The sequence below is a fragment of the Nannobrachium achirus genome (assembly GCF_963921795.1).
Source record: "Nannobrachium achirus genome assembly, chromosome: 15".
Taxonomy (NCBI): Eukaryota; Metazoa; Chordata; class Actinopteri; order Myctophiformes; family Myctophidae; genus Nannobrachium; species Nannobrachium achirus.
In genome coordinates, this window is record NC_137822.1 from 31876662 (window position 1) to 31889284 (window position 12623).

At 41.7% G+C, this 12623-nt stretch overlaps 2 protein-coding genes across 2 annotated transcripts in view; both read left to right on the forward strand.

Moving 5' to 3' along the window:
• The window catches only part of mamdc4 (MAM domain containing 4), a gene marked incomplete at both ends in the record, with an annotated part of 38743 nt that extends 37111 nt beyond the window's left edge, over positions 1-1632 (forward strand). The window contains 3 exons of the mRNA XM_080743553.1: positions 399-589; positions 1142-1219; positions 1594-1632. Of these exons, the coding sequence (XP_080599679.1) occupies positions 399-589; positions 1142-1219; positions 1594-1632 (308 nt within the window). The remainder of the gene's footprint in view (positions 1-398; positions 590-1141; positions 1220-1593) is intronic.
• Positions 1633-8654: 7022 nt separating this feature from the next.
• Positions 8655-11762, forward strand: LOC308299012 (glutamine synthetase-like; the record flags this gene model as incomplete). Its single annotated transcript, XM_080742731.1, has 6 exons — positions 8655-8823; positions 9134-9295; positions 9682-9828; positions 10439-10566; positions 10783-10982; positions 11462-11762. The coding sequence occupies 6 exons, from the start codon at positions 8655-8657 to the stop codon at positions 11760-11762; spliced, it is 1107 nt and encodes a 368-aa protein (XP_080598857.1).
• Positions 11763-12623: the final 861 nt, after the last annotated feature.

Sequence of the window (12623 nt, forward strand, 5' to 3'; positions counted from 1 at the left end):
ATACACCTTTGTTTAATTGGATTAATCTGCTTGGGAAAAAACATTTCATAACCTGTTACTCCGATCAAAATGAAACATTTACTGGCTGTGTGGTTGCAGCTATAGTAAAACAAAAAGCAGGTGCCTCCCCTACAGTATGCAAAGATATAGGAGCTATCTCAGGGAGTTTTCCTATCTAGTTTTACTTTAGATGTTAATGGAAGCTTGTTATTTTTTTTATAGCCACTGTATGCCTGACTTACCTATCTGTCTATCAACCTATTTTTCCAAATACTTATTTTGTATTACAACCCTACAGTGTATATGAACTATTAGTTTAAGAAAGATTTCTAGTCCAAGTTCTCTTCATTGCTATATCTGTGTCAGACAATATCTAACAGTATGCCAATCTCCCTTAGCCAAGCCACCCAAAGACGATAAAGGAGGTATTGCAGCATCGGTCATTGTTGTTATGCTGCTAGTGGGCACACTGTGTGGGTTACTGTACTACTACCTGAAAACACGGGAGAGAGCCAAAATGGATGCTAGCCCACCGGCGTCTGGAGAGGCTGGTGGTTTCAGCAATGAAATATATGAGCCTGATCTCACAGTGAGTGTATCTGTCATCCTAACTACAGTAATTGGAGTACAAACGTCGGTGCCGGGTGGAAACCTTGTGCATGTTCAGAACAAGTCACTTTTCAGAAAATGAAAGGAAAAAAAAGAACCTGTATTTCAATGGAACCAAAGTAGTTATTATTATTTTGTCAAAAGCTCCTGTCAATACTTGTCATTGGTTCAAAATGTATGAAAAGCCCAGAAAGAACCACTTTTACCTTCACTTTAAAAACCTTTCACAAATAGCAGATCTAATAGCTAGACTGATTTTGCTACTTTTGTGACACTGTAGTATTAATTTGCGTAAAAAAGAAAAGAAAAGAAAGGCCCAAAGAGTAGAAACATGGAGACACAAGGTTTCTGCCCGACAACAACAACAAGCTAATCAATGTGAGCATTGATCTGTGCAATGGGCATTAGTACTGTAGATCACAAGTGGTCTAGCATTTCTCTTTATGAAATCTCCTGTACATTCATATTACTAGTGCTATTATTATGTGGTGTGCAAATGTGTGTCTAAATGTCACATTTAACTATTCTACAGCAGGACCGTGTGACTGTGCCACCGGTGCAGCAGAACCATGATGAAATGATTGCTGGGTTCACCAATGAAACATACTCGGTAAGGGATTTTATATGTTTCATTGCATGTTACAGTATATCATTAAAATGTCATTCTCGTTATATGGATCGGATTGTGTGCTTGAGGACACACACACACCACATCTTAGCTATGGTTATTATGAACTTTAACACACGCACGCGCGCGCACGCACGCACGCACGCATGCACGCACGCACGCGCGCACGCGCACACACACACACACACACACACACACACACAAATCCAATGCTTCATGAATATCCCTGCTGTTCACTGAAAGTAGGTTATAAGGTAGGCTACAGCACAACTGTGGGGGATTTAGTTTCCCTCACAGCTGATTGATGTTACTGTGTAGGTTGTTCTCATCTTGATATATTTCTGCTCTTCTGACAGGAGAGTGAACCGGTGGTGAGGGAGATGGAGGTGGCCTGAGTCGGGGACTAGGGCTCCCTGCCACCTGAAGGTGGCGCTCAACCATTGAGACGATATCACAGCAGCAGAACTGCTTGTGTCGTCTTTGCACGCACACACACGCACGCATACACACACAAGCACACACACAAGCACACACACACACACACACACACACACACACACACACACACACACACACACACACACACACACACACACACACACATGGACGGAAAACACCCTGATCCATTGTGAAGGACAAATGAGTGAAGCCGCCATAGATTTGGCAACGGGTTGGAGCTCTCTCTCTCCCTGTGAACATGTCAGTGCGGTGGACAAGGCTTGTAGATCTACAATTAAGTGGTTAATTCATAATGTACATTTTCTCTTCCTAGAAATATAGTGAAGTCAAAAGTACACTATCTGTATCAAAGAAGAAAAGCAAAAGAGGAGGTGCTGCCCAGTGTTCTTAAAGTCTGTGAAAGATGGGCCTGAATGCAGAGTAGAAAGGTGCTCTTTGCTAGGAAAAAGGGGATTTCAAATTCAGTACTATATCTGTCTTTGAATTGTAGTGGACTGAACTGAACGTCATCCAAAGGTACACATGCTCAAGTAGAAGTACAGATACTCAAAATGTGTTACTTTAGTATAGTACTCAAGTTTGTACTTTGCTGCTGTCCACCTACAGGTTGGTATTGGTCCACATTGCAGGAAGGCTGCTCAGCGCGGCCACTCACTGGCCTGGCATCTCACTCAGGCGTAGCTCACCAGGCTCAAGTCCGCTCTGACGGCCAGGGGCGTAACAAGGGGGGGGGGGGGGGGGGGGGCATTAATTATTTTATACTTTACCTATCACAAAATAGCAGATATACAAGCTCACAGCGCGGCACAGAGTGCCACGCTGCAAGCTTGTAGTGCAAATCTTTGAATATATGTATTTTATATAATAATGCGTTCCCAGTCTAAATACCCCCTCCCCCTATGAAGAACATTCACGGGGGGCCCGCAGTGAATCCTTGTACCCAGAGCCCAGAATTTGGTGTGACACCCCTGCCCTGTTATTGATTTAAGGACCAGTAACACACCTGCCCGACCAGTAAAAAGTAATGTATTTGTTGTAAAACCACCTGCCAACAGATGTAAAATCCATGCAGAAGTTGCCTTGAGGTGAGGCTTGTTTGAAGAGCAATGATGCTGTAGTGTGGAGTCATGGTAGACTAGTCGAGAGAGAAGTTAGCCAAACATTAAAATCATCAGTGAAATGTGACCAAATATTTATATTTGTACACTCTCAAGTTACAAATGGATAAATTAACACTGAGGATTTTGCTGTAGTGTTGTAGAGAGAGGGAAAAGGTCCGTGAAACCAAAAGTGAGGACCCAGGAATTCTCTTATGATCTTGGACTGGTTAGTAAAAATCTGAATTGTTGTAAAACATAATAGGCTAATGATATGTAGCCTATGTATAAGTTATTGGTGAATGTTGGGTTCAATTTGATTGTAATCCTGTAATTGAAATAATGAGATTTCTGTAAATTGAATGAATTAAAGATCAAAGTGTTTTTTAAATAAAACATTTTTATTCGAAGATCACTCAAAGCCTTATCTTTGTGTGTGTGCGTGCAGCGTGTGTGTGTGTGTGTGTGCGTGCGTGCGTCCTTTCGCGGATGCCTTAATTATTAGGCTATAATTTAAGTTAAATTGCGAGCTTAATTATGCTTGCCAACATCTGCCGAGGAAGAACGTGAGTGTGCTCTTCATAATGAAAACAGCACTAGAATCCGGCTACTGCGCCCGATTCTGACAAACGCCAGGCAGCTCAAATTAGGATGCTGCTGAGTGAGTGACCAATGGCAACGCCAGCATCCCGTCTCGTTGAAAACGTGTCCTTTGCAGGGCGCGCTCATGAATGATAGCCTACAATTACTCTATAATAACTCTACAATGCATTTCACAAGTGTATCCTATAACCCGTCCCCGATGATAACATTATAGCCTAAGCGGAGCATTTAAACGCTGGCATTAGAATTGAGTATCATCATCATCATTATATGGGTCTAGGTGACAGCGCCCGCTGCAGCCGTGTCTGAGGACCTGAACTTGGACACAATGGACAGCATCATGCAGGGCACCGTATCTGTTTCAGAGGGAAGAATTCTCTGCACAGTGACGGGTTTGTCACGCACGCGGCACGGGGACGGTCAGTGACTCCGTGCACAGACAGACAGTGATGTGCACAGCGCACGCACCGCGGTTGGTTCCGTGGAGAGAGGATGGAGCCTGCGGTGCTCATCTTCCTGCTGTATGTGATGATCGCTCATGAGCTGTTCTGTGGTGTCATGCAGTACCGGCGGCAGGCGAACAAGCCCCGCAAACGGCATGTAGGACCTATGCTGTACGCAAGGTGAGCTTCCCTAAAAAGCTGGGTAATGTGGGTATCATAGACGTAATATGCTTTTCGTATAGGGAAATGAATGTTGAATTGTGTTAATAGGCTGTATTAAGCTATAAATTAGAGCTGTATATTCTCTTTAATTTGAAAGATCCCCAGTTTATTAATAGGCATTGTAAAAAATAATTGTAGCCCAATGTAGGCTGCTGCAAAGTCCTCATTGTTGGGACTAACATGTCAGGTGGGCACTAGATAGCCTACATCTGGGCACTTCGATTGTCTATTTTGTCCAAAATGTAAAAAAAAAAAAAAAAATATATATATATATATATATATATATATATATATATATATATATATATATATATATATATAGCCTAATAATTGTGTGTGTGTGTGTGTGTGTGTGTGTGTGTGTGTGTGTGTGTGTGTGTGTGTGTGTGTGTGTGTGTGTGTGTGTGTGTGTGTGTGTGTGTGTGTGTGTGTGTGTGAAAATGGTCTTAGGTAAAAAGAAACATGCATGTAATGCTTAATATTTCTACAAATGCTACAAAAGGCTACAAAACCTCTATCATTTTGGAGCATAAACAAGAAGTTGAAGGATAAAATGAAGTCACATTACTTAAGAAGTTTTTTTCCCCCCAGATATATTTTTAAACATTTTGGACAAAATAGCCAATTTTACATTGAGGTGCCAAGATGTCCCTATAGTGCCCACCTGAAGGGTCCATTTGGTTCCTATACCATGAATCATTTGGGTCAAATTCTATGCCAAATGCCAATCTATTTGGGCGGGTCTTGATGGCGTCATAATGTCTGATTTTACACTTGGTTGCATACGAAAAATAGCAGATCTACAAGCTTCTGCTTGAGTTTGTAGATCTGCTATTTTCAGAGCGCAACACCCAAGCGCAACCAAAATGACTTGTTCTAATCTACTGGATCTCTTCTCCATTAGTCCCTCCTTAACATTTTAGTCTGTTTTTTATTTGTTGATGAAATTGTCAATATATTTAGTCATAGTTTTAGTCATCATAGCTTATAGTTTTTCTTTAGGCAGTGAAAACGTTTTTAGTCAACGCAATGAACAGTGAATTGGTCTTTCCTCTATATAGTAATCGGGTGCAGGGAGCCTGGAGTGTGAGCAGCCAGCTCACCAGGACAGAACCCTGCAGGACGGAGCGAGGGAGAGACCCACGAAAGAGTTGTCGGATCGTGAGAAAAGCAGTGTCAAGATGAACATATGTGGAGGATGTACAGCACAGACTCACAACACACATGACCTCTCATCCCTTACTGTAGCTGTATGAATAGGACATTGACCTCACAGTCGCCCCTTGGAGGCCTATTGTCTTTTTGTTCTGATCTGTACATTGTGCACCTGTCCTGTCTGCACCATGTGGAATCTTTGAGCAAAAGAATGTCGTTTTGCGACACGTTTGTTTATTGTATGATGGCTGATCTGCTGTTGATATCATTGTTCATGCGAGGCATACGTTGGCCTATCATAGCCTACTGATGACGTGTTCCATTTCTCTCAGTTACTGAAGGATACATGAACACTGAAGATTGTAATGATCGGGGGCCTATTTTCTATTTTCTCTGCTTGCTATGGAGGCTCCTTGTTTGTAGGCTGTGTGCTTAAAGGATAATTGTGTCAGATCCTGTGTATTGTATAAAAATCCCTATCATTATTGTGACCAAGAGGATTATGTTGACAAAAATAAATCAAAGAAATTGATATGCACTATATTTTCATTGGATTTAAAGCATTTATCTAAAAGAAAGTTACTTTTATTGCATCTCAACAACTATATTCTCCATTATTCAAGTAGCTATAGAATATATTTTTTTACTCCCCTTTTCTCCCCAATTTTGTCGTTATGCCAATCAATTCCTCCCCCCACACATTTCTGTGTTGTGACTGCTGTTGTATCCTACGGTCTCACCTGCCAGTGAGGAGCCCCTACCGGGAGGCCATTCAAGCGTTTTGGGAAAATAGGAATACGTACCATAAGACTCCATCCTGTTTCTCCCCAGTCAGGTGGCTTAGGAGGTAGAGCAACCCCCCTCCAGGTTTAGAGTTGAAGTGTCCTTGAAGTCGAAGACACTGATAAACCAGATATGTCATGTGCATTATGTACTTGGCAAAAACCCAGCAACAACTCCTGTGGAGGAAGACACAATTTATAAGTCAACGCAACCTGGGAGTGCTGACCTAGAAGACGACATCAAAATAGGTCCAACGACCTACTTATTCCCATATTCATTCCCCATGATGAAAATCTTTTTTTGTTTGTTTACCTGCAGCCAAACTGCTCATTCAGAATTCAGACTCAAGCATGTCAATTGTGTGTAGGTTGCACTTGAAAACAGGGAAACAAACAGAACAGGCACACACGCGCACACACACATGCATGCATACACACGCATACACACGCATACACACGCATACACACACACACACACACACACACACACACACACACACACACACACACACACACACACACACACACACACACACACACACACACACACACACACACACACACACACACACTATATTGTGTAGTAACAACCTCTCCCTGTGAGAGGCAATCTATGATCCAGATAATGACATGACAGGTGAGACCAGCTGAAAATAACGAAACACAAAACATGAGATGAGATGACACAAAAACAAGTTTATATAATACACATCAGAAATGGGAGATACTGTATACTCCCAGTTGACCATGGGCTGTGAGAATAATGGGCGAGCATACAGTAGAGAAAGTAGAGCCACATTATTTATAGAAAACTTGAAGTCTTTATCCTTATTGAAATCAGGATACTTTAACACAGTGGTTCTCAAACCTTTTTAGGCTGTGACCCCCAAAATAAACATATTTGAACTGGGGACTCCCACCCTGACAAGCACTTTGAGTTGTAGTTATTACATTTAATGTGACTCGGTTCCACAGATAGATATTGTGAAAATCGGCCATCGGCTATTTACACAATGTTCGCCTTGCTTAGGTACTTAATATTTGACAGTTTGGCCAGTTTGGTATTAAAACGGTCTTGAAAGTCTTTAAATTCTCACTTCATATATATGCAGATAACCTGTATACAATTACACTGTGTATTGGTTTGTTTACCATTGAGTGAGAACAAAATATTACTTTAAGCTAATCATCTGGGGACCTCACAAAATAATTTGGGGACCCCACTTGGGGTCCCGACCCCAAGTTTGAGAACCACTGCTTTAACACATCCAGCTGATGGAGCCAAAACACCAACCACATAAGGCACACATTATCATGTTGTGTTGTGCTTGTTCTCAGTCCCATATTATCATTTAACGCCACAGCACACACACTATACTTTACGAAGGTAGCCTCTACAACCCCTAACTCTGTGAATGTCCTCATTGGACTTATTGTACTGTGTTCTGACCTTCCCAATCTCAGGACAGCCAGCCTAATGGAAAATGTGCTGCCTCTATATATTATATTTTTAATTGTGTGCTGATGTGCACTGGGGAGCAAGGTTTTGATGTGGCTCAGCAAACATCAATAGTTGTCCATCAGCAGATCTCCTGCCTTCTCTTGGATATTCATGTTTAATTCCCGTGGGGAGAGAGAGGTTTTGGCTGGCTCAGGTGTACATGTCTAATGTCAGCATTGTCTACAGCTGGTTGTTTTGAGCATATGATGTTTCCAGTTCACAGAACAGGAACAATGGATGATGTTGTTTTTTTTAAGAATGAATGAATTAATATGCTGTAAGTCACATGAGCCTGTGACATCAGTCATTTGCATGTCATTGAAAGCTATAAACAGGTTTAGGTAGTGTAGCAGAAATCAGTCTGAGAAGAGAGCAGACAGACACAGAACTTCATCTCATCTGGACTCTACCAAAGTACCGTAAGTTCCAATGTGTTTATCAGTGTCTATTTGTCTCTTATTGTGACATGTTAAAGCTGCACTATGTAACTTTCCTCTGCTGCCAGCTAGCTCAAGGGATGAATTGAATCTGGACTTTCAGGTCAAAAGTTGTGTCAAACCAGAAACAGGATTGTGTCAAAGGTCATGTCTCACCTATAGACATGATCTAAATGTCTCAATAGAAGAGCAGGGAGAAAAAATGCAACCACTCCAATTGTATAAGTTATATTGCATTAACACACTCTACTCTACCATACAGATTGGACAAAATAAAAATGTATTCATTGAAAGAATTTAATTCATTAATTCAATATTTGTTTTTTGTTAATGTACAGAATGTTTGTAACATTTTCCTCACATGAACATGGATTACATGCATTGCATATTTACATTTAGAGCTTGAGTTGTAAGAACTGAAGCAACCATACATTCATTAGCCACTTTCAACCATGGCATCCCTATTTTCAGCATGAATGTGAACATTTTCCAAAGATATATGATATGTGAGCTTTTAGATCTGCTATTTTCGGAAAAGCTAAACAAATATGATTATGTTTAGTTTTTCAGAAAATAGTAGATCTAAAAACTCACATCATGATGTGTTGTGAGCTTGTATATTGGCTTTTCTTTTAAGTGAAGTTTTTTTGTCACCCTCAATTTATTTCTAATATGATGCCTCTTACATCGCTGTAAACTATCTTTTCTAAAGGTGGACATGGAGACAGTGTCGGACAGTTCTCGCCTTAACAAGATCCTTCGGCCACATTACCTGAGCCTCCCACAGGGAGACTACTGCCAGGTCACGTACATCTGGCTCGATGGCTCGGGACAGGGCCTGCGCAGCAAGACTAAAACTCTGGACAAAGAGCCCAAATCAATTGAAGGTAATAATCGGTCACCCGTCCTGCATGGGTGCATTTTATACTGTGCAGCATGAGGGTTAGTTGGGTGACGGCTGGAAGAGATGACAAGGAACATATTCTTAGTTACTAGGGCTAGTTGCAGATGTGGACAAAATCGATATTATCATCACACCATATTTATTATCAAATACGTCAATATGAATATTGTGGCGATATCGTATTGAGACAATCATCTCAATTCTCTTAAAAGATTTCACACCATTTAAAAACCTTAAAAATACTTCTTGTAATGTATTGCATCTGTGTTGTTGATGGTTCATTCTGTTGACAGATATTCCAGAGTGGAACTTTGATGGCTCCAGTACGGCCCAGTCCGAGGGCTCCAACAGTGACATGTACTTGGTCCCCATACGGATGTTCAGGGACCCCTTCACCCTGGACCCCAACAAGCTGGTGCTCTGCGAGGTCCTCGAGTACAACCGCTTACCTGCAGGTACAACCTCATGTTTCTCAAAGACACAGCTATGATCGAACTAATCGATTTAATTGATTGATAATCGATTATCTAATAAAATAAATAAAATAGTAAAACACATAGTGAACATAGCTATTTTATTTCTGTATGACACCATTGTGTGACAATTTATAAACTAATGCTTACATTGTTATCGATACATCGCTTACAGTATGTGGTCATCGATTTGTTGATATATGTAAAGAATTTAAAATATATAAAAAAATCTGCGCCTCTCGATTATTCAATAAATCAAAAACATAATCGATAGAATAATCACTAAGAAAATAATGGATGATTGTACAGTATCTCTATTTATAATTGTCAGTTGAATCACATCCACTGCCTTTTCCCACCCAATCCAGAATCAAATCAACGGTTCCATTGCAGTAAGGTGATGGAGAAGGTTAAGGAGCATTGCATCTGGTTTGGCATGGAGCAGGAATACACGCTGTTGGGAATCGACGGACGCCCTTTTAGTTGGCCTCAGAATGGATATCCTGGACCCCAAGGTACTGCTTAACTTATCTAAAGCTTGCAGCGTGGCACTCGTGCCATGCTGTGAGCTTGTATATCTGCTATTTTTCAATAGTTAAAGCACAAAATAATGCGTTATAATAATGCGTTCCCGCAAGCAAGCCCGCAGTGAATCCTTTACCCAGGGTCCAGAATTTGGTGTGACACCCCTGCCTACCCTTGATTTGAACTCGGGTCACTCTCATGAAAGATGTATACCGCTCTGGCGCTCTATAAGAGCGGATCCTCGACCAGGGGAGATATTGCGCTTAATGAGCCACAGGCTGCAATACTACTTGTCAACCAGTGACCTACCTGCCAACACCATTGTCTAGATTCCTCAGTTGTAGAGTAGGGATACACCTACACAATCACGGCAGAATTACTAGTTATTTTGTATTAACATACTCCATAATATACATAAAATACAATCGTATTCATTCAAATCTGTTCTGGATTGCAGCTTTAACTGTGTCGCAGTTGCAATAAGTGCATAAGTGAACACTGAGGACTGTGTAATAATGGCAAATAAACACTTGTATACACATTTTGAAGGATTGGAACGAAACACTGAACAGTCATTTATTCATTGTTTTCCATCTGAAGGCCCATACTACTGTGGCGTGGGCGCAGGCAATGTTTACGGCCGTGACATCGTGGAGTGCCACTACAAAGCCTGCCTCTTTGCCGGGGTCAAGATATGTGGCACCAATGCTGAGGTTATGCCTTCTCAGGCAAGTACTAGTTATTACAATGTTGCACAGTGGAATCACATTAATGTAGTTGTATGTCAACTACATGAAAAACAAACAATCTTGTGTTTCTCCACTCATCCTGGTGTGTTTTTACGCCTCTCTCCTCTCTCTTTCCTCTGTTGTTTATTTCCCTTTTCCTCCGCTGTGTATCTCTTGTCCACATTTTCACCTTTCATGCTGTTTCTGGGATTCCAGTGGGAGTTCCAGGTGGGCCCCTGTGAGGGGATTGAGATGGGGGACCATCTGTGGGTGGCACGTTTCATCCTGCACCGCGTGTGCGAGGACTTCGGGGTCCTCGCCACCATGGACCCCAAGCCCATGGAAGGCAACTGGAACGGTTCTGGCTGTCACACTAATGTCAGCACCAGGCTTATGAGGGAGGAAGGTGGACTGCAGTGAGTGTACACCCACACACACACACACACACACACACACACACACGTCACACACACTCGGACACGGGCGCACGCATGGGCACTCGACGTGCGCACACACACACACACACACACACACACACACACACACACACACACACACACACACACACACACACACACACACACACACAAACCCTGTGAGACAGAGAGAGAGAGAGAGAGAGAGAGAGAGAGAGAGAGAGAGAGAGAGAGAGAGAGACCTGCATGTGTTTGTTGTTTATGTTTCGCCACTAGCCTAACTCACCAATCCCATACATGTGCAGTCTCGTAAATGATAGTCTATTAGTTGTTTTATGTTATTAGATTTTTAGATAAGCAAATGCATTTTTAGATTTGAAGTTTTATATTGTAATCAGTAAAATAATTCAGTGTTTTTTAAAGGCAACTGTCTTTTTAAACATCTGTGATCATGCTGAAGCTGTGCTTTGTGTTTGCAGACACATTGAGCAGGCCATAGAGAAGCTGGGTAAGAACCACTCCGCACACATCCTGATGTACGACCCGTGCGGGGGACAGGACAACAGGAGGCGTCTGACGGGCCTGCACGAGACGGCTCACATCAACCACTTCTCCGCGGGCGTGGCCAACCGCGGGGCCAGCATCCGCATCCCGCGGCAGGTGGCACAGGAGCAGCGCGGCTACTTGGAGGACCGGCGCCCAGCGGCCAACTGCGACCCGTACGTGGTGACGGGGGCCATCGCACGCACCTGCCTGCTCCAGGGACTGGAGGAGGAGTGAACGTGTCCAGACTAGAAGAGGATGCTTTTGTGATACAAAAAGTTAAAAAGTAGAGGTTACAAGAGAGAGAAAAGGAGAAAAAAAGAAAGAAATTAAAACTCTATATTCTGATAGTTGATACTTGTATAGGGTGTTTGTTCAACAGGGGTCTCCCCCATCTCTACAGATATTTTGTAGATATATTTTCAGGTGGGAGTGAGACACCAATTTTATCTGAAAAGGACCCTGATTGGAGCTATGTATCAGCTTAAACATTTTTCGGTTCCAATTTGTTCTGCTTTTCTTTTTCTTTTTTTGTCACTTTTTCACTAAAGACTCAAGAGTTGGAGAGATGAGGAGAGCATGTTACTGAACAAACTCACATAGCTTTGATTACTATATTAAGATACGTTATTTTAACAAATAGATATCACTTACAGCACATATGAGGGGTTTATTGTTATGGTCTGCAAGATGAGGAGATAAGAATGTTACATGCTTTTATTCACTAATGCGTTTTTTTGTTTACTTTAGAGCCATATGAATATCTATGAATACCTCCTGCACAATATTATATAGCTATCGCTGCAGCTGTTAATGCTATTAATTCTATAGTATATTCCTTGTCAGATGATTTATTGAGCAATCATTATACATTATGCTGGCCAGTGGTTCTTAAAGTTGGGTCCGGGACCCCCAGGGGTCCTTGAAGGGTTATATATAATAATATAGGCTATCCTCAAGATCATTTTAACCACTTCAACCCTACAGTATATACATTGAATTAAATAGTTGATCTACAAGCTCACAAAGCATTGCAATGTGTGTGAAACATATTGAAAAATTCTTGAAACATTTTGACAACACATCAAAAGAAAAAAT